Source organism: Seriola lalandi, unplaced genomic scaffold (assembly GCF_002814215.2).
Source record: "Seriola lalandi dorsalis isolate HSWRI2012SDOR001 ecotype SW California unplaced genomic scaffold, Sedor1 jcf7180002054574, whole genome shotgun sequence".
NCBI classification, from domain to species: Eukaryota; Metazoa; Chordata; class Actinopteri; order Carangiformes; family Carangidae; genus Seriola; species Seriola lalandi.
The window spans coordinates 1,246,539-1,268,872 of record NW_019525127.1 but is presented as its reverse complement, the minus strand read 5'-3'; the positions used below and the strand labels follow the sequence as shown (position 1 = coordinate 1,268,872).

At 38.7% G+C, this 22,334-nt stretch overlaps 3 protein-coding genes across 3 annotated transcripts; all 3 read right to left on the bottom strand.

Moving 5' to 3' along the window:
* Positions 1-6,069: 6,069 nt before the first annotated feature.
* npy2r (neuropeptide Y receptor Y2) lies at positions 6,070-7,184 on the bottom strand. The gene is given in 2 exon segments (XM_023417385.1): positions 6,070-6,224; positions 6,227-7,184. Coding segments are annotated over 2 exon segments (1,113 nt in total).
* Positions 7,185-15,930: 8,746 nt separating this feature from the next.
* On the bottom strand, positions 15,931-18,223 carry LOC111663255 (lecithin retinol acyltransferase). The gene is made up of 2 exons (XM_023417387.1): positions 17,738-18,223; positions 15,931-16,748 (listed from the first exon to the last, which is right to left on the bottom strand). Exons 1-2 carry the CDS (start codon positions 18,221-18,223, stop codon positions 16,593-16,595), a joined length of 642 nt encoding a protein of 213 aa, XP_023273155.1. The 3' UTR covers positions 15,931-16,592.
* A 716-nt stretch (positions 18,224-18,939) lies between these two features.
* On the bottom strand, positions 18,940-21,025 carry lrata (lecithin retinol acyltransferase a). The gene is made up of 2 exons (XM_023417479.2): positions 20,484-21,025; positions 18,940-19,524 (listed from the first exon to the last, which is right to left on the bottom strand). The coding sequence occupies exons 1-2, from the start codon at positions 21,015-21,017 to the stop codon at positions 19,372-19,374; spliced, it is 687 nt and encodes a 228-aa protein (XP_023273247.1). The 5' UTR covers positions 21,018-21,025; the 3' UTR covers positions 18,940-19,371.
* Between the last annotated feature and the right edge of the window lie 1,309 nt (positions 21,026-22,334).

The following is a 22,334-nucleotide window of genomic DNA, read 5'->3' as shown; positions in this document are numbered from 1 at the left end:
AGGCATTTTGATACATCACAGTAGGACAAGTACAGATTCATACTAAAATCAACGATGGCTGAATTCAGTTTAGCTGCTTCAGTTTTTAGGATCCTGGTATTGTGCATGCTGGCTCATTCCCACACGCATTGTCATGCTTTACTGGGATTTGAGTGAGATCCATCCTTAATGTTCTTATAACACCTGTGCTCAAAATGTCAGCTGTGAAAAGTAAAGCTTGTGGTCAACTTTTTAACACTACACAACATTTTTAAAGGATTTTTTTTGGATGAACAGTTACATTATTTTTCCTGTAAAATACTTCCAATATACAGCAAATCACAAAAAAGCTGAATACATTCGGTCTGTTACATCCATTTTCTTGTGCTGGATATAAGGGCCCTGCACACCCATAGTGGACCCACACAGGTGTTTTCACTTATTGTGGATGGTAAGACCACAGTGACTCAGCCCACCTTCTACCTGAGCAGCGGCCTAATCAGCACCACAAGTGCAAACACCTGTGTGGGTGTGGGAGACTGAAGTGGTTCATCTGAGGTCCAACATGCAAACACTGGGGGGGGGGTGTGTTTCTGGGTATATCCGGTGTGTTTGTAGAGCAACTGACAATCAATTTGTCCAACAGGTCCAAACAGGTCGCCTTTACTGAGTGAGTAAATACAGTTGAAAAATGTGTGTGTGTGTGTGTGTGTGTGTGTGTGTGTGTGTGTGTGTGTGTGTGTGTGTGTGTGTGTGTGCGCGTGTGTAGTTAGTCATCCGTTCTTTTTAAAGGAAACAACATCAGTACTGGCCAGCTGCCACAGAGACACCACACACAGCAATGTATTAGACCAATACTGGAGTCCCAGCACACACATTTCTGAACATTGGAGCCCTGATCAAGCCAGTCATGTCAAGGTAAGAGATAAGAGAGAGTACTGGCTGATGTAATATACCTCCTAGTAACACCAGTATTGATTTGTAGTCCTTGGTAAAAGACTAGCTTCCGACAGAAGGTCCTGTAATTTTTACTGTTTAAAAAGAATTAAAAAAAAAAAAAAATTGAACAGCATCCATTAAACAATTGAAACAAGAATCTAAATTGAAATGGCATAACATACTTTAAAGTTCCAGTTTGAATTAAATGTTGGCTTGATCATTCACCCTTTTCATAACTTTAATTAAACGGTGTATAAAGGAAGGGCCGTAGGGATAAAATGTCCCTGCTACAGACAGTTACACAACTGAGTCTGCTTAGGCCGAGGAACAAAATGTGAATGGGTCCATCATTACTCACACACGTTTCCGTTTTTCACTACACAACTTTATTCTAAAGTCCAGAAATGATCAAATTCCAGTTTTCAATATGTGAGGTTGAAACCGAGAGCAATGATCCACAAAATCAGCGTGTTTCTATTTGATGTTATGGTACAGTCATTGAAAAACATTGCATCAGGGTAGTAGCCAATACAAGCATCTGCAATGAAGTGTTCAAACAGTCAGAGAAAATCCATATGATATTATTATTATACAGTGATGAAAAATCAGCCTTCTGCCAGTTACCATACATGTCTCCAGTGACTGTGTATCCAGCGATTCAACGTTGGATATAGATGATAATATTAAATAATAGGATTAATCCTATAAACAGAGGAATCATTACTATAATTAATTCAGTCCACTGTGAATATGACAATTAGAAGAATGGTAAGATCCTAGTGAGACACTGGAGGGAGCTACAGCATCGTTCTTCAGCTCTTTCACCATCCGACAACAGAACAAAGTGCAGTCACACTGAGGTATTGAGTTGTATGTTTTGAGGTCAGGAAATGTCTACAGTCTGTACCAGGTATTTATTGTATACATGTATATGGTGAGTTCAGACTAATGCTGAATATAAAGATCATTTTGACTCTTGGTGAGTCTCCTTTTTTTTTTTTTTTTAAACAGATTTTAAAATGTAAAAACAAAAATACAAAAGCAATAAAAGAAAAAGAAAAGGGGGGGGGCAAATAACTAATCCCCTTCACAAGTTACCAGAACCCAAAGTGATGTGTTAAAGCATTCATTTAAGAAAAATAAAATTACAATTACATAAAATCAAGTGAGTTTGCTAATACAAACACACCAAGGACATGGTGCAGCTCACATTAACCCCCTCAGGCATTTACCATTTACAAACAAACAAAAAGCTTTGCACACTTCCTGTATCACCGAAAAATACAAAAAGAAAAGATGGACAATGTTGTCAATAAGTTAGGAAAACAAAGTAGATTTTTTTTTTTCCAGGGGCCGACTTTACATTCTTCAGGTGGCCAAAAAAATGACAACATTGAAACTTCTCCATGTCTGCTGGATGTGTGAGTAAGCAACTGTTAACAGGACATTGTGGCAGAGCTGCATGTCTCTCAGCTTGTTTTAGAGTTCTTCTGCCCCCTATTGGCTAATAATGAACGCATCTTTAAAATGTACAGTTTTTGTCTGTTCATCGGTCCAAACAAAATCCTAATTATAATACTGTAAATTATATTTAAAAAAAAAAATAGATCAAATAAATACCCACATGTGAAAAATAGAAGCCTGTAAAAGTTGGGTAGTTTTGCTTAATACATGATAACAGGTTGAATTTGCTGCCTAATTGAGAAACTGATTGACACAGCTAATCAATTCAGCATTAGTGTATCCTTATAAATACTATGCATAGCAACAACATCCCCTTTAAATGGACTCTAGTGGCCACGAGCCGCCATTAACCAAAAGGACTCTACGCTCTGTATGTTAACCATCACTGATGAATATGCTTGTCACACTGTGATTCACGACCAGCACTTCATTATTTCACAATAGACATACAGTTAAACGACAAAATCAATATTCACTCCATATATGAAAAGTCATTACTTAAATATTAATACTTGTGTATGGATGGAACGCAGAGAGAGAATCATGCGGAGTGGCTTAAGTGCTTTCTCTTATGAAAGGCGAAAGACAAGACCATCAGCAAACAGGATAAATTGAATTAGTTTCAAAACTATTGTTCATTTTACTTGATTAGCAAGTATCCTCCTGAGGGCACATTTTGTGGCAGCAGCTGCTACTCACACAGTTAAAGAAACAATTATTGATTTAGTGCTGAATACGCCATGAATAGCTTACTAAAAATGGAGATGCAGAGCTAATATCCCAGTCCCTCGGCTCCTCACGTACACTCAAAGTAAATCAGTGAGGACCTGGTCAACAGGAAGGGTTCTTCAAAACCTGAGCACCGGTGTAATCACTGTAAAAGCAAATAGTGGTAATTAGGATGCTCACTGCGAACAAATGCAAGTGGGGGAAGGAGAGGAACTCTATCTAATAAGCTCCTTTCTGTTGAACCCATAATGCAAACACACAAAAGCATCTGGATCCCTCTGCGTAATGCCCATAACAAAGAGCCCAATAAATGTCAAGGCCAAAACAAAGTCAAACTTGTATATTTAGTAATATTTACTTCACGTCAGTTTCTCTGTGTCACGTCATGAATTCACATGTATTTCATATTTATTTATCCATTTATTTTAGCATGCAGTAAATTTCACCTCCAATAGTTTTACACTTGGCTTGATTGCTGACAATTGCCAAGGTATTATGTCAAAGCAGACTGATGTGTGCTGTTATGGCCATCACATGTTAGTTAAGGAACACTTTAATGTACAATGAATCAAATGGCTTGATCCCACAGTCTTTTCCCACCCATATACTGAATGGTGACAGTTATCATCAAAACCATTGACGGACATTTCCAGCATCAGCAGCTGGTTTAAACAAGACGATCAACGAGGAAAATGTAATGTCTATCATGCAGATCCCATTTTTGTTTTGTCATGGAGTGGACGTTCAACGTGTGGCATCAGAGATGAATCCAGGAGCCCGGTTTTGTCGGTTTAGTCTTATATATCTTTGAGAAGTAAAACCCAGAACAGGTCTTTTTGACATGAGTCCATGTTAAAGATTTGAGGCCAGGTTTTCTCTCAGCAAAACTATCACAGTAACGCAGTAAAGATGCAGCTTGAAACAGGTCCTGGCAAGTTTATCATAAGGCTTTAAGTAACACCAATTAATCTGTTGATTTATTTTTTTCAATTAATCAATCAATTGTATAGTCTATGAAATATCAGGAAATACTGATGGATGTCCATCAAAGTTTCCCTTTAATTACTAAATATATCTGAGAATCTGCAACCAATAAATGTTAATATTAATATTAATTGAGTTTATGCAGTTAATGCAGTTTAATGTAGAAAGATTAACTTTCTTGAAATTGGCAGCTGTGTATTTGTAGTTGTTTAGTAAATTCAATAGTGCCTGACTAATTAATGCATGATTTGGAATCACTAATCACACAGATACAACTAGTACGTATAACAGGTGAGTCACTCTATAATGCTAACGTGTTAAAATACACATACATGACTTCAAGGCCTTTTGGACAAAAAGATTTACAGTTTTTGTTTCTTTTTCTCTTCATGAGGTTACACAGTCTGTGGAGGCTGACTGATGCACTTTGTCTTGATAGATTAAATTAAGGTCCTTGCATTCTTTGATAAATTCCCTGTTAATAGCAGCATATTTCACTTTTTTTCCATCATGAATAAATATATATTTATTTCCAAATTACATTTTCCAGTTTTGAGATGTGATTGCTCTAAAAGACAGCAACAATACAGCATAATACTGCCTTCTTCCAGTTAGATATACATCCCCAAAAAATATGTTTAACACAGACATATCTCTTCTAATATGACTGCCTGAGATATACACTGCAGAACACTATTGAGGCTTCATCACTGTTGTGAAGCGTTTTATGGCGCCATGTGATTGATGTCCACGCTGCTGGGTCAAGGCTGGAAAAATAAGAAGACAGGGGCCCCTGCTAAAACTTCAAAAGTGAACTAATGATTCAAATCATAATTTATTAATATGCCCTTAGCAACTTTCCGATTTTTAAAAAAAGGGGTCTATTGCATATGAGCCTTTTTCTTTTCTAAAAAATTGTCAGTTATTATCAGCGTATGCATGTGTTTTGATGCTGGAGCAGAGTTGTTAGCCATGGTGGTATATTACCTCCATTCTGGTTTAAAACACAGGTACAGGTTATGTTTTTCTTATTTACTGATTTTATGTTATTTGCAGTTACATGTATAAGCCCAGTGCAGTGCTGACTTTGACAGGAGTTTTGAGAGGAGAAGCAAAATAATGCAAACATCTCACAGAGAAGGACTTTAATCCTTAAGTAAGACAATGAATTTACAAATACTGCGACAAAGGTGGATCATATTATAATGAACGTAAGTTAGTAACATTTGTCAGCAATAAAAAAACAACTCAGTTTGGTTTGGATATGAACATTTTTCCTGTTTTATTTTTATAAATTTTTACTAAGGTGCAGCCTGAACTTGTTTTGGTGTTCCAGCTTTTTCTCATCCTAGAATTATACATCATACGAGACTCTATCTGGGCCTTGTTCACTCGTTCTGTGGTTGTCATGGCCTAAATGTTCAGAAGTACTTTATTCAGAATTAGAGTGGCTGTATTTTCACAATCTTGTGGTCTGCCATAGATTTTATATTCTGAATTATTGGGAGTATTACGAGAATGTAAGTCAGCCCACTTGCCCACCCCAATAATTTTCATATAGTTTCTAAAAAGGGTCCTTATCATCGCAATTGACCGAGCGCCAAAGTCTTAGTCATCTGTTTAAATTTCAGATTCAAATCATTAAACGTCAAGAGCAGTCTTCTCAAAAATCCATGCCAATGTCAAACATAGACAATCTGCACCAACAAAGAGGAATGTCTATCATCGTTTGACTCTCAAACACTTGAGTTGACGAGCGCTATTGTTTGGAATTAGAGCTTGTATGACTCAGCTTTATGTAGTGAAGGTAATTCAATTATTTTTAAATTGAAGCCCCTTTTTTTTATGTTAAATTTCTCCAACCCATAAATGTTTTTCATCTTCCCTCATTGTAAGAAAAGAAATGCCCCCACAAAACCAAATACAGACTTCACATGTCCACAGGTGATTATTAATGAATTTCCTTTGTGCACCTTACACCTTTGTTGATTTGCAGTCCGTGCAGACCTTCCCTTCTTCACTTTTTAGTGTGTCTCTGCCTTTGGAGCATCTTGACCTCAGACTGAACGGCCTATAACACTTACACACAGACAAGAAGGCCGACCTGTAGTTGTTGTTCATCCACCCTACAGGATGGGGTTGACAAACGTCGAGCACATTGCCACGATGTGGAACACAGTGAAAAGCAGCTTGAAGTCCTTCATATAAAGCACAGTGCTGTCGATGTCAACAGCCAACTGGAACGCATGGAAAGGCAGCCAGCTGACAGCAAAGACCACCACCATGGTCAGCAGCATCTTAGTGGTCTTCTTCCTGCGCTGATGGCGGTCATTTCGACCTCCGTGACTCATGTGATTCTTCAGTTTATTCCAGATACGGATGTAAGCAACAGAGTTTATAGCCAGGGGTAAGCCATATTGAACCAGAAGCATCGATATACTGTAGATGCTTCCGTTCATGCTGCTTCCCGGCCACTTCTCTGTACACACCTGAATAGATTCATCCGGCGAAAGATCAAATGTCCCGTACTCCCTGAAGATGGCGAGCGGGCTGGCCAACAGGGCGCTGACGGCCCACGTGATGACAATGACCACAGCGCACATGTCTTTGGACATCTTGGTCTCCGTGTGGTAGATGATGCTCCTGTGACGGTCCAGGGCGATGATGTTCAAGGTGAGGGTGGACACGTGCACGGCCATGCCTTGAGCGCAGGGCAGCATGAAGCACAGCACCTGACCAAACTTCCACTCGCCATAGAGAGTGTAGATGAGGGTGAAAGGCAAACACAGCGTGTTCACCAGCAAGTCTGCCACAGCTAAGTTCACAATAAAGAAGTTGGTCACAGTCCGTAGATTTTTAAACTTGAAGACGACGTATATCACCAAGGAGTTTCCAATGACTCCGAACAATATGATTGTGCTGTAAGCAAGGATGAGAATCACTTGAACTCCAACCAGCTTTGTGCTGTCGTCCAGCTTTAAAAGGTTCTCATCACTTATTGTGCCTGTAGTTGAGCAGCAGTTGGAAGATTTAACAACAAGTTGTGACTCTTCCGCTTGAGTCATGTTGAGTTGATCTGCTGTATCCATGGCTAACAGTCCCCATAAGTCGGTCTGTGAAAAGATGTACTTCAGTTTGAGCAATGGACATACATGTTGTGACCCAGATAAAGTAAATTACTTCATGTTTTGGTAAATGTTTTCAGTATTTCTCCAAAACAAATGGCTGGCATCTAGAAAATATAATATATGATGTCTGTTTCCCTTTGGAGCAAATTCAAATAATGAAAATGTATTGTGCCTTTAAGCAGCAATGACGGTCTGTAAGTATTATTTTCAATCTATGTAAATTTTAAGGCATTTTAAAAGCAAATATTTCAATTATTTTGACACCTATGCAAACTAAATATCTAACTTGCATTACAGAGAAAGTTGAGCTATGATTTATGGCGTGCATGGTAAAACTACGTGTACGAGCCATGTGAGATGAGATGGATACATTGAAAATATTTGAAGTGCTATAAGCATTTCAAGAGCCATCACCGTCAATCAGAGCAGACATCAGATCTTGAATATTGTACAGCACAATGAGCTGAACATCACAGAGATAGACTGTAGGTGACGCCTTCAGGAGACAGATACAGAAGAAGCTACGGACACTGACAGCAGCTCTGATTTTGCTTTAATATGGGCACATGTTCTGATCCATAGCCATCTTAAAGTGAAGCTCAAGCAGCATCTCTCTAATACTAATACAATCTAATACTGTCAGTAGCTTGATAAAGTGTCACCTGATGAATTCTGACAGTCTGCATGCTCTGTTTTACAGCTCATAGGATAACTGCTGTGTTTGTAGATATTTACTTGTACAAGCAAAAGGCACAATACACATTCACTTTATGGTGGATTTCCATTTAATATCACATCCGAGGCATAAACCCCAGCTACATTCTCCGTGAATGTTAAATTGAGCTTCTCTATCACGGGACAAACCTGAGTCTGTGATTAGCAGGTTGTGCTTCATTCTTCATAAACTGCTGCACTTTGAAAATCTTTATTTTGTATGTCTGACCTAATAGTCCACAGCAGGAGCTGCTGTGTGGGACTGTCCCAGCTTTGTTATCTCTCTGCTACGACATGTGGCACAAAATGGCTTAAGAAGTTAAAATGCAGCTGCGGTGACTGGTGATAGTGATATAAAAAGAACATTAAGAAACGAAGCATGGGTCAGTAGCTATAATAGGCAACATATCATTCCATAATAGATAGCTGTCTGGATCAAAAGATCAAATGCAAGATCAACAAGCTTTTTGCTCAGATTAAGATCCACTCACCTCAATCCGCAGAGTGAGGTTTGTAGATTCCTCAAATAGCTTCTGTCTCCAGCAAACTTTTTAGTGTTTCTTCTCCTCCCTGCGTTATCCAGACGAATAAAATAATGGAAAACCATCAAACGCCGATGGAACAAGCGAGCGCAACAGCAAAGCGCGCAACGTTTGCCAGTGCGCACTGCAGCCGGTTTGGCACTGAGGGCGCATTACCTGCCCTGTGAGACGCTGAGAGACTGACATGAGGCGGGTTGTGCAACAAGGAGGAAACGTGTCCTTCCCTAACCAACATCCTGAAACAGAGAGATGTCTGCTGCATGTTTGCCTCCCAGTGGATCGTTTTTATGCACTTCATGCTGGGTGTTTGGGCGTCTGCTGGAATGGAAAATACCATGTACGTCTGTCTGTCAACAGACAGCAAAGCTAATGCTTTGTGAAGATGGAGCGTTTATGACCACCAGAAAGTGTGAGAATATCCAGCTTAGATGTCAAATTAAGAACCGTTTCAAGTACAAGCAGAGCATTAATACAATTCATCTTAATCTACTTAAGTTGATCTGTTTTTCATCAGTGTCAGATCTGCTGTGGGTGTGCCTCTGCAGACCAGTGCTTCAGTAGGAGCACAAAGCTCATAGTTTACATAAAAATGTAAAACAAACTCCTCTGTGTGGCAACTAAATCATGATTTCTAGAATTTGAATTTGAAGACATTGTCATTCAACAAATGTTCTTTGCGAGTTTAGTACATTTTAAGCAGTCAACAGTGGACAATCCCAGTGGGCTGTAAGTGGATCTGGCTGCACTCACTGTATAAAAGTGCACAGATTTGGGGCATTTTGAGGCATGTTACAGACATGTTTAAGTTTTATTTTAATCAGTTATTTACAGCACTGACGTGATTTAGAAAGTGAAATTATTTTCACATAAATCTTTCAGTGAAAACAACAGCATGACTTTGCTTATTGATTTGCTTCAGAGCCCACAAAATATATCATCATTAGAGAACTCACTTTGTGCAGTAACGCTAACATTTCATATTATGGTCAATGAAGTGTAGTACAATGCAGCTGACCCATTTCAAATTGTTGAGCCTCTGAATGGTAATTGGGCTCATAATTTTATTACCACTGTTATAAACCAAGACACCATGTAGCCGTTAGAAATTGAGTTACTTCCAAGCAGCCTCCTTGGCAAAAGCCCACTTTGCCCAGAGTGCAACAGCACAGATGGTGAAGTAATGAGAAAAACCAGGAAACACTGAATAGATGGGCATGTTTGAGGTTCCCCCATGGTTTTAGGAAATGGAGCAGTCAGTAAATGGTGACCTTGTTTAAATGTGAATGTCAGCACCAGAAAAGATTCCCCCGTTGTCATTTAAATAATATATATGGTGTGTTTAAGGTTTTAGCTCTGTAAGTACAAAAAAAACAATTTTCAAAGTTTTACTTTTTTGTACTTTTCGCTTCCATTCGAGGCAGTTATTGATTTTCATTTATGCCCTTACTGCAATAAAGTAACTTTAAAGTAGACTTGCTGTTCGCTGTGGATGGATTACCCAACTCAGGAAAGTATCAAAAGTCTGCTCGTGTATTTTCATACCATATAGAAAATAATTCAAACCAATGGAATGGTTTTAAAAAAAAAGTACATTTAAAATGTCTAAAGCACAGCAGCATGGCTTGTGAAATGGTTAGCTGTGAGGTAAAGTTTATGTGATTGTAGTAAATGGGATAAAACACGCCAATCCGCTGGTACCTTGGTGCTTGTCAGGTAGCATATAGTGGATTCATCAGAGCTTTTTGGTAAAAACAACTCACTGCTGCAACTAGAAATGAGGTTAATGAGAGCAGTGTCAAAACAGTTAAGCTGAAGAAAACCATAACAAAACAATGACCTGAAACTTTTGGCAAACTATAGAGTCGGCTGATAAATCTCTGTGAGACAGTTGCCACGAACGTAACCTTTCACATCCATATAGTCATTATAGTCATTTGTTCCATAAAATCGATTAATTTTGTAAAAGGATTATAGCTACAAATCAAAATGCAGCAACTTTCAGCATGAGACATAAACATTTCTGCATTGTTAATAGTTCACCTTTGGCAAATGAAGTCCCTACAAGATTGCTTCAAGTGCTTGATGACATTTTCACCACATTAATAAAGTGGACCGTGTTACTATCTACCTGTATCCATGTCTTCTTCACATCATCTTTTGGTAGGCAGTGCAAAGGTAGAATGCAAATGACACTAAATGTATTTCCTTGTTTTTTTTTATGCTTTATTGATCCTATTTAGAGTCAAATTATATTGTCGCAAAACATATCCTCTAAATTAGAACCATCCACTTCCTAAATGACAATATGCACTGAGCCGGTAACTCAACACGGCAGCACAGAGAACTGACTGGTTGTTGATATCTTCTATCTAAATAGAATCATGCTCCGGAGATATCTGAAGTGACTGAAGCATACCTAAATACCTGCAGGAGTTTTCATGGCAAACACACTGTGTCTGAGGAGGACGGCGGCACATTTATCATTGTGAACAGCAGAGGCATTAAGATGCAAAGCTACATAGGGCTCCTATGTCAGGGATATTTAATCATAGCCTATTAAATAAGATTATTGACCATATGTCACCTGTTCTTTACAATGCTGCAAACTCCTGCATAATGTCACAATCTAAACACCAGATGTCTGAAGGTGAACTGCTAAAACAAGGTAAACTTCTCACTTCATTCACTGTTGTTATATGTTTTATCATGAGCTATCAATAGAGTTAAAATTGCAGTGAAAAATAAGTATCCTTTTTCAAACCCTGTGCCATAAAATGACATGATTACTTCCTACACATAAGTAATTTTACAGATATATTTGCCCTTATATTGACAGGGATAGTAGAGAGTAGATGGTGGACACCCCTTCTAAAGATCAATATGCAGAGATGAAGGATGATGAAAAGACTTAAAGTGGTCATAGTAATGTGTTATCTTTTAATCAAGGCATCATTTAGAGCTTTTTCTTTAGATGCAATAAAAAATTAAAGGTATTTTCTACATGGCTGAGCAGGTTTCACTTAAAGGACAGATCTTTGTGTGTGTTTGTCTCTACCTTTATCTTTGTCTCCACAGACAACAGGGACTAAACAGAATCTAAATGAGATGATCATGATCCATCTTCAGTCATTCCTGCAGCAAATTTGCAGTCAAATAACAATAATACTTTGCCCCTCCTTCTCACACGCACCAGGCTTCCAGTGTGTGTATATAGTCAATTTAGACTTGTATTGCCACACTGCTCTCGCACAGCCAGGGCTGATAGTCTTTCTGTCTGCTGCCTGACTACTCCTCTACCTCACTATACATCATAATTACTACAGCTGCTGCTGTGCCATATCTACTCTTAGCATTTAATAAAGCATTGGAAAACAACAACTGCACTGTCTCTACTCTATATTTCTCATTTAGGAATCAGCAAACCTTTCTCTTTAAATTTGCATTTATATAGGCTACAACTAAAATGCAACAATAAATATGTTTTGTAGGAAACATAATTGTGACCAGATTATGTTTTCAATCATGTTACTAATTTAGCTATTTGGAAAGCCCACAACACACAAGACAAAATGTTTTATTATTCACATTTAGCCAAAATCACAATTTTCCCTAACCTTAATCAAAGAGCTTTTGTTGCCTAAACAACAAAATGTATTTGCTGTTGCAGTTTAGATGTATAGAAACGTAATTACCAAGAGACAGGTTTGAAATCAGACTACCTGTAAGAATAGGTGGTGTTTCAGATGTTTGTTTTGTTCTTTTTATCAACACAAAAAAGAGAAGAAGAGAACGATTTTCTATATTTGTCTTGTCTTTAAGCAGTAATGATGAAATAGTTATCCATTTTCTGGAGCTGAACTCAACTCAATCTTTAAGGCATAGGTTTAGTTTCAAGGACTCCACAATGTTGCTAGCGGGATTGCCTTTCCTTTGATGGCATCATGTCTGACTATCATACAGTAATTTGAACATGTGCTATAATATAATGAAGCTCCTCAAACCTGAGGTGCACTACAGAGCATGAACTGGGAAATTGTAATGGAAATGTTTTGGGCATAAAGCTTATTTTGTGAGATGCAAAAACCAATAACATTGTAAAGACCAAAACAAGCAAAGTATTCCCACATAATCAGCATCTCATTCATTGTCAATAGTAGCTTCCAGTTTACCATATTTGGGCATCATTACAGGCTAATAGTTTGTTGTTTGTTAATTAAACTTCAGCCTAAAAACTGTGAAATTAGGTAAGGTTGCGAAGACAAGACAAAAACCGTTGGCAGTTTGTAATCAGATAGCCACCAAAATCTAAAGTTACTTCTATGTCGCAAGACTGTTATGTTTTGGGGCCAACAACTTGCATCTTAAGTTTGTTAGCATTCAGTTGCAGAAAGATAAATAGAATGATGCAAGTAAGTGATTTTTATTTGCATATAGATTTTGGTGTCATCTGCATATGTGAGCACAAATTGAGGATTTGTCAAAACATGGAAAGGGAACACAAAATACTTACTAACCCTCACCCTGACCTACACTGAATATTGTGGTAAAGCTGAACATTGGTTTTATCAGACAGAAAGGACTTAAATTCTTGATTGGTTGTTGCTTGATTGAGTTTACACAGTCCACAACTGACACAACTGCCCCTTGCATCATCAGCACTTTCAATGACAGCAGTTGGAATTTGTATGGTGTGATGCCTCTGGCCACAAAAGGATACAGCTATCCTTCCATGTAAAGGTAATGCATGTTGTAGAGATCAGTAAACCAACATTGAGAGTGCAGGCTACAGGGAGAGACAGAAAAAATAAAAGGATGCAACTAAATCATGTCCTGGTATGAGCAACTGAGATACTTGGCAGTGCTAGGAGTAGCTTGTTTGCTGCCTTTGAGAGATTCCTCTCCGAATTCTGGAAAAGCTTGGACCTTAATTGAAATGTTTCAAATAGACCATTGCTGGACAGATAATCATTTAATTGAGTCACCACTGGTCTTTCAATGGTGTGGGAACCATTTCACAGTTGGAATGTTTGGACTCTAATGTCCCTCAAGGCTGTGGCTGGGGTGAAATACTGTTGAAAATAAGGAAATAGAGACTTACTGCTGTGCTCAAATAGCCAATACAAGGAAGAAAAAAAACAAGAAAAAAGAAAAGAAAAATATAGCCTATATACATCTGCACTAAGAGAACAGTGATAGCCATTTCTCCCTGTAATGATTTTTATGAATGTTGGATATTGTTGGTATGTTTATGCTTAGAGCAAGTCCTTTATCCTACAGAGACAGGATGTTTGTTTGTGCTCCTATAGATTCATCCCATTCTCTTCTTCCTTGCTTTTGGAAGCACCCATGTGTTCCATGTTTGATATATTTATTGGTAGCTAAATAAGGGAGACCTTTCACACCATGTGGAAATATAGAAATTAAATCAGATTTCCCTCAGCGAGTCGAGACTAAAATCTGAAAGGTGTCAATTTTAGCCGTGACAAAACCCAGTTACTCTTCAATCTCAGCAGGGACTGTGCACCTGCACTCCGCTTAATAGAACTTGTGGACTTCTGCCCATTACATCAGCCTCTGTTAAATCAATACATACGTTTCTCTGCAGGACAAAGTGCTTAGTGTAATGGCAAGGCAATTATCCTTAATTGACACCGGTCTTTACCTGTATCACTCAGGTTCAAGGCAGAGATACGTTTTTACAGTTTGATCTTTTTGACTTTTTACATCTTGCCATCCTGGACATCCAACAGGTATATGAGAGTTTGATGGAAAATATCTCTAACATCATCCATCGGGGTGAGGAGTATCTGATAGTACAATATCATTTTATGTGTAAAGCACAATGTTCATACATGACCTTGGAAGTAGTAAAAGACAAAATAATCTTAATACACGGTCTATTAACTTAGTTGTTATGGATGTGGCTCAGCTACTGTAATTATGGAAAATTGATGACCTGATAACTCCTGTACCTCCTGTCTCTGGCATCAGATGTGAACAGCTGCCTTGATGTTTCTCTGGCCATCCACTGACTCCAGCTCGATGATTCTGAGTCCAGGTTTGGTTTTGCATTCACATCATGTCATGATAGTTCTAACAGGAAAATAGTTTTGTATTTTTTCAAATGGTATCTTTATCTGGTAAGTTCTATGGTATCTTATTATTTGCACAACATTGTATCAATTCTGCGTAGCAACAAATGAAATGCGAAAGGTTTGGCTGATTATTTTACTCCATTACAAGGTTTTAGATTTGTTGTGCTTTGTTTTCGACATCGTCACTGAAATCAAGAGGTAGAAAAAGATAGTATGTGCAATTTACATCTGGCAGCCCTATGCTTAGCCGAAGCCTGTGCTAATAGAACCAGGGTTACAGTATGTCACCTTTATGTCCTAACATTACAGTATCTAATGTACACAGAGTTCATCAAACAAAGATTTTTAGCTCCAAATTTTTTTGGCACCATGTCCTGGAACTGATAAATGGAAAGTAGGTAGAATCCACTTCAGAGACAAGTACAGGATTTCATGTCAACAGTCTGTAACATTTTGCACACTTTTTTGCTCTGTTGCCAGTTAATAATCTCCTGCATATTCCTTCCCTGTCCAATAATTGTACCCAAATTTCCATATCAACTGACTTCCACATCCATCCACCCACCACCCACCTGATCCCCATTCTCTCATCAGCTCCTCAGTACATACACCTGGACTCAAGCTGTAGCAAGCTAGCCCTGTAGTTTTCTTGCTCCTGCCTTTTCAGTTATGACCCCGTTCCTTTCTGTTTTTGGACTTTTTGCTTGCCTGTTTTCCCCCTTTGCACTTGGTTGACAACAATTATCCTCTGACTTTTACAAATACTTTTATTTAGATTATTTAGAAAACCCAGATGTTTTACTTCAGTTTGAAGTCCATTTCATTCCTTTTATGGAGTTACATAATCTTAATAGCTTTGTGGGCACAGATAGATACACCACCACCAAACTATAATAAAGGTTTATTCCTTTACCACTCAGACCCTCAGATTCTTGAAATTATGAATCAGTGAAATTCAGAGTTGCTTTAAATAATACTTCTCTATCACCGTAAAGTGTCTCCTGTATTCAATCAGTCTGTTTGGGTGATTGTTTTGTTTGCTTCCTATGAATTCTCAGGGGAAATGCTAAAAAAAGGTTTATGAACGTTGCCCAGTGCATAATGCTATTCTTGTTGTAGTTACAATGACAGACAGTTGACCACATTCTCTGCAGAAATGAGCAAAACATTTCACTCAAATTGAAATATTTTGTGGCTACTTTTTTCCCAAGCCTGTATTCAATGGTATGTTCCCATGGACCTTTAATGTATCTTAAATAAATGTTTTTCCATTGGGTGATATCGAGTCACAGAACGTAAATAACTTTGATGGCAGCAGAGAGGATGTGAAAATAAGTACAAGAAACAAAACGGGAAGCAGGTAGAAATACATGTTTAATGGACTGACAACGACATATATGACAATTGCCAATATGATCCATCAAAGAAATATTACGTAAGAAGCTTATTGCACTTTGTCCAGGCCAACGTTTAAGCTACAGCATGATGTGAGTGTAGTATCACACTGATGACTTTTTAAATGATCCTAAGGTATATACATGTTGTGACATTCCTATAAGCTTTAGGCTACATACAGTATGCATCATCACTATAGGCTAATATATATCATAGGTAAAGTCTTCGTCGAGCTTTATCTCAACCCTCAGGAGTTTGCCACTGTGCTGAGTCAGAGGTCATTTATAAACCATGAGCTGCTGCTGTTGAATGAGATTGATGTTGAATATCAGAGTCTGGTGAACATTAATGATGAATAACAGACAAAATTAGACATCTAACAGAAAAAAAGGGGTTTTATAACAGCATCAAGAAGAAAATCCCATCAAGGCACAGAAAGATAAAACATCTTTAAATAAAAAAATCAACAACAGGTCAAACTAAATGTGTGTAACTCATGCGCTTATGACATTTTATCGCTGTGAACACATTTGTTTCCCAGTGCCTTTAGTCACACAGCTAATACACAGGGTGTAATTTCACTGTCCACCAGTTTGTTACTTGAGTCTTTACTCATGAGGCCTTTAGGCTGCCATCCAGATGGTGAATGAGATGAGCAGTGTTGGTAAAACCATCAGCGGCGTCACGCAGCCCAGATACAGCATGGTTCCTCCACCGCATAGCGCAGTCAGATAGGCAGTCATCCTGCTGCAGACGATCTTCCTCACCGTTGTGCAGAACTGGAGGAAAGGGTGTGAGAATTAGACAGTGATTGAGGGCAAAGCCGATGATAAATTAGTGGAGCAGTGACGGTCTATTGTCACAGGAAGTCTCCATTAACTCCAGGATGATAGTAAATTGGACGTAAAGCAACACTAGATGGAGCTGCTTGCCTCATGAATAAGTGACGTTAATGTTCACTGCAGTGGACGGAAGCAAGAAGCAAGCAGCCCTCTGCAGTCAAAACATCCTTGTATGACCACATACGAAACAATGAAAGAAGAAGTCCGTACTTCATAAGTACATTTGGATTAACATTGCTTTACACTGAGTGTGACTACCCAATAATCTGTTTATCACTAAACCCCTTGGATATAAAGGGCTTTTCAATTGCCACACATGCACTAACCTGTGTCTTTGCACGTGACCTTAGCAATGCAATATTATCCAGGAGTTGAAGATTAGAATCAAAGAATTAAGGATTACCGTGGATAAAAACTGGTAATCATTGCTCAGTAATAACCATTGAAAGTAAAGCTGATAAACCATGACATAAAAAATATGTTTTTACACAGAATATTTCAAAATAATCACTGATGTTTTTACCAGAAAGCAATTTGTAAACCACACAGCACACCACACTTTCAAATCTGTCTTAAATCAACACTCACATGTTTTTACAGACATTAAGGTGGTTATTGGTCATTAATTATTCCTCCTGTCTACACTGGCTGTGAAGATGTCAGTGGTGTAGAACTAAATCTATGCATGCATGCAAAACTGTATTTCAAAGTTCAGGTGAAGTTAATATGAGGCTAGAACAGTCTAACTTGGTCAGATAAAATAGATATCTGCCAAAGTTACTCAGTTTGTAGTACAGTATTCCTTCCCTCTTTGTGTTACTGTCCTTCCATCGCTCAGCAAGTCAGTACTGCTTTAAGACTGACCGACTTAAAAAATGTAAAACTAACATTTAATATCTCTACTGACTGGAAGCCAGAGACTCTACCTGGTATGTCTGGTAGCTGATAGCCATGCCATATCTGCAGTACATAACGTAGTGTTCACAGTTATACCACAGTAAACTGTAGGTGACGGAGCCCAGGAGTTTCTCAGCCCTTCGAGCCACCTCATCCCCATCCAACACAGGCTGGCTGCACACTTTGTCCATGTGGTTGATCAGAATCTCTGAGCCATAAGCGAAATCCGCCACAGAGTCCACTCTGACGCTGGCAACCTTCAAGATAACCCCAAGCAGCAACCGGTTATTTGTTACCATCTTGGCAATTGCAGATTTATTCTTGGAAATCGCAGGCAGGATGTCCGGAATGAGATGGGCCACACGGTTGTTGCCAAGGTAGATACCAAAATGGGTGAACAGTGTCCTGGGGACTTCTAATAGATCACCGCGCTTGTAAAGGGAAAGGTCATATTTCGAATCCTCCTCCTTTTTGGAAGCTGCGAAGAAGAAGTTGATCAGTTGGTAGAGAAACATGTTGGCAGTGTGCAGCAAAGTGACCAACACCTGAGCATTTCATTTATGTTGGCATTGGGAGGGCGGGGCCATTGCGGTTAGTAGGATTAGGTATTGGTCAACGTTTTTTTTTTGATTTTGACAGAAACAAAGCAGCTTTCTCTAATCACTTTGTTGTGCAGTTCAGACTTTGAAACTTGGGCCTTGTTTTTGGTGAATTAAGGTCAAGGGTCCTCATTAAGAAGGCTTAATTGGCAACAAGTTAAATCCTCATTTAAAGGTCACCGGAATTGAGCGATCATACACAAACAGCCTTTGTTATTCATGGACTAGATTAAATGTGTCTCATCCTTATTCAGCACTTTCTTGAACATTAAGAAAAAAATCTCAAACAGTTTAAGAAATATATGTGAAATGTAATGTGGAATTATCTGAATTCAACCTAACACATAGTCACAGCTATAGATTTATATCCAGCATGAAAAGATTCAGGTAGTTTGATGACGCTGCTTCAATGTGATTGGTTGAAATTTTGCCGTTATTCCTAAGCATTCTTTGCAGTGCATCTATACTGCACATTTACACACATGCTGTATCTTCTGTTTTACCAGTTTCACAACTAACGCCATAACCACCATACAGCATGGCATAGAGTATCTGCCGTTATTAAGGCTAATTCAAGGCTCTGCTTCCACTGGCATGTTGAGAGGGTCACACTCACACACAAGGCACACAAATAAAAATACATTTCTTTTATTAAACATTTTTTCATATTTACATCACTATATTAAGTACATCATTATAAAATCTCCTCTATGTACATTATGATGCTAAAGATATTGTTACAGTTCATGTACTCTGTGTATTCACTTTTGTGGTGACTCAAATGTTAGCAAGGTGAATCACTAACTGTAGTCTTGTATCAGAGATTTAATGTCCCTCACCACACTTGGTGAGAGGACAAGCATAAGCTGTGCAGGAAACTATTAACGCACAAAACATTCAGCATTGCCTACACAATAAAATGAAAGTATATTGTTGTAGAGCAGATTTATAAGGCATCACATGACAAGAGTCCAGTGATTGGAAGAGGTTCCCGGTCAGTCTTCTTTGCCAAGTAAAAAGTTCAGTTCAGTTCATTTGCACATTCTTTGCGCTGAGCCCCGTTTTTAACCAGCCATCCACAGAGTGAAGGGGATTAGAATTGTGGGTAATGTAGTTGAAGCTGCCATACCAAAACAGACCATGGAGATAATTCCAAGCAGTCCTGTAACAATGACGCTGCGCTGGTCTCTGATGATTGATTTCAGACACTCACAGAACTACAAAGGAAAGAAACAAAGTTAGTTAGTGCACATCTTTCCTGGCTGCTGCACAAAGTTTCAGCTTTGCCATCACCTGGAAAGTGTTTGTAAAAATCATCAACCATGGTTCCAGCAGTGAAACTGCTGTTGTAAATCAGTGTGCAAGGTTAAACCCAGTTCACTCACTGTTGGGCAGTTTTTTTTATATCAGATTTGCAGTTTTGTTTTGGAATGTGCACAACATAAGTACAATATGAACCCTGGGTAGTCCCTGTATTTACAAGGCTTCTTACAGTGCTTTATTGCAGAGGTGCTTTGCTAACATCAGAAAATACATTCATCTTATGGAAAAACGAGCTGTGGCATCATTTCACACAGCAGATGTAATACATTTAATGATGCTGGTGTTTTGTTTATACTCTCATCTACTGAGTAAACTGATGACAAGACAGGATGTCTCAGGATATGGGTGGGTCTAATTGAAACCCTCACTGTCTTGTAGAGAGGTCCTGTGTCAGACTCTAGTTTGAAGACCTTATTTTTCTTTATACCATGTTCCCACTGTGCATATTCCTAAATATTATAATGAATATAATTCAAACTGCATGAGTAGTATTTGAGTTTTTGTTTGCTTTGTTTAGTTTTGTTTTGTTGTTTGGGTCCTTGTGCGCCCTGTATTTAATGGGAAGTTGGATTTGTCAGGATCCATGAGCAAAGCACTGAGGTTAGGAGGGGGGCCCAACAACTAATTTTGGCCCATTTGCCTTCAAAATTGTTAATCCAGCCATGTTTGAACTGACTACAAAGAGACAGTGATGATGCACTCCAACATATGAAATAACCCTTGTGTAATGTTTACCTTTATGATGCACTAAGATAAACCTGTATATAGCCTAAGAGATATTATGCCATGATCAATAACCTGAGCAACATTTAATTCTGTGCTTATTCAAATAGAGAGTGTTGGGCTTTAATACCTTCTCTGTTTGGCGGCTTGCTGCATGTCCATATCTGCAGTATGTCACAAAGTGTTCACAGTTATTCCACAGCAGACTGTATGGGATCCCTCCGATCTGTTTTTCGGCTCTCTGGGCGACATCTTCATTGGGAAACGCTTGTGCCTTCATCATCTTATCCATGCGGTTAACCAGGATGTTGGAGCCATAAGCAAAATCCTCCAGCGTGTCCACGCGCACCGTGGCGCACTTGTAGAGGCAGCCGAGGATGAGTCTCTTGTTCGTAATGACAGAGCTGATGAGCTTCTTGTCGTTTGTAAGAACAGGGAGGATGTCAGGGATCAGGTGAGCTACTTTATTGTCACCTAGGTAAATACCGAAGTGGGTGAAAATGGTTCTTGGGACCTCAAGCAGGTCTCCTCTGCGGGGGGGCGGTGGCGGTCCGCGCTGAGCGGGGGGCTCCTGGTCCTCACCGTCCAACCAGCTGGACTCAAAAAGTTTCAGGCTGGAGAGGAGGGAGAGCTTTTCCACCAGGAATGTCAGCAGCTGCAGCATCGTGACGGTTGTCGAGGGGAATGTCTGTAAGTGCTTGAGTGAAATGAGCTTTTTATCCTTAGTGGCACGAGGAAGAGGGAAAGCCCCAAGGACACGAGTGACCTTCTGCACGTGTGCATTCTCCTTCCATCACCTCTTCAGCTTGTTGCATTTTTCCCCCCCGCTGTATTGTTTTTTGTCCACACATGTGCAAATGCTCTCCACTAATCCTCCATGATTTTGCTCTAATGCAGTGCAGAGAGGAAGAGAATTAGCTCAGATGTCCAAAGACTTAAGACAAGGAACATTTATTTCATAGTGAAACTCAGTGCTTAACACAAACAAATGAAGCAGGGTTTTTAAAAGTAGATAGGCTACATGATAAGTCTGATTTAAAAACTTAGAAACTTTTATAAAGTCTTTATACATTGTTACTAATGCTCCAAAGTTCTGTTTTAAGTTACTCATAGTTTCCAAGGGTAAAAAAAAAAAATCCCCTCAGCTGGTGTTTATCCACCTCACAACCTGGCAACCCAAAAGTGGTTCTGATTAATGAACCCATCTGTAAAGTCTTAGTGAAATATTGGGCAGCATTATATAAAACCATTCATTACACACTATAACCCATTAATAAAAGTAAGGCTACCTCATTAGAAAGTGGTAGTAAGATTAAGGAAAATAAAACTGACTTGGGGGAAATAACGACACACATGTAAAAGTAAGAGCTGCACTGTTCATTAGGAAGTTGTTTTTCCAGCTGTCTGCAGTAGCTGCTAAATGCTGTTTCAGTGTGTGCAGTTCTATCACCACTAGCTTTTTCCTCTAAATGATTTGTACTTTCAAGTCATGTTGTGGTAGAATTTACATTACAGCAACAGCTCTTTAAAATCTATTATATGAACAATTAAGATGGAGAAATAGAGATTTAACAATAGAGGCCATGAGCTCAAGTGTTCACTCCTCCTCTCATTTAAAACTGAGAACAAAATCACATTGTTAATAACATGCATCGCCAACATCTGCAGACTCAAAAAAGGCATTTCAGGAGACAAGTGTCTGATGATAACATGAAGTCACTAAACTTGTATTAGCTTCAAGGAAACACATTTTTCGTTTGTGTGTTTGTCATGATTTCATAGCAGATTGAGTTCTGGAGATTTTTGTTTGATCTTCAACAGTGGTGGAAGAAGTATTCAGGTCATTAACCCTGTGAAGCCTGACACATGAAATAATAGTCAAAAAATTCTATTTTGTTTTAATTGAAGTCTTAATTGGAGCTTTTGACAAAAACAAAAAATAAATTTATGAAATCATTGAAGTCCTATGAAGTCCTTTTAC

Excerpts from the sequence above, each read along its gene's own strand:
- lrata (XM_023417479.2), bottom strand. The coding sequence starts at position 21,017 with ATGCTGCAGCTGCTGACATTCCTGGTGGAAAAGCTCTCCCTCCTCTCC. Across the intron at positions 19,525-20,483 it reads CAAGCCGCCAAACAGAGAAG|TTCTGTGAGTGTCTGAAATC; the intron begins GTATTAAAGCCC and ends TTTCCTTTGTAG.
- LOC111663255 (XM_023417387.1), bottom strand. The coding sequence starts at position 18,223 with ATGTTTCTCTACCAACTGATCAACTTCTTCTTCGCAGCTTCCAAAAAG. Across the intron at positions 16,749-17,737 it reads TCAGCTACCAGACATACCAG|TTCTGCACAACGGTGAGGAA; the intron begins GTAGAGTCTCTG and ends CCTTTCCTCCAG.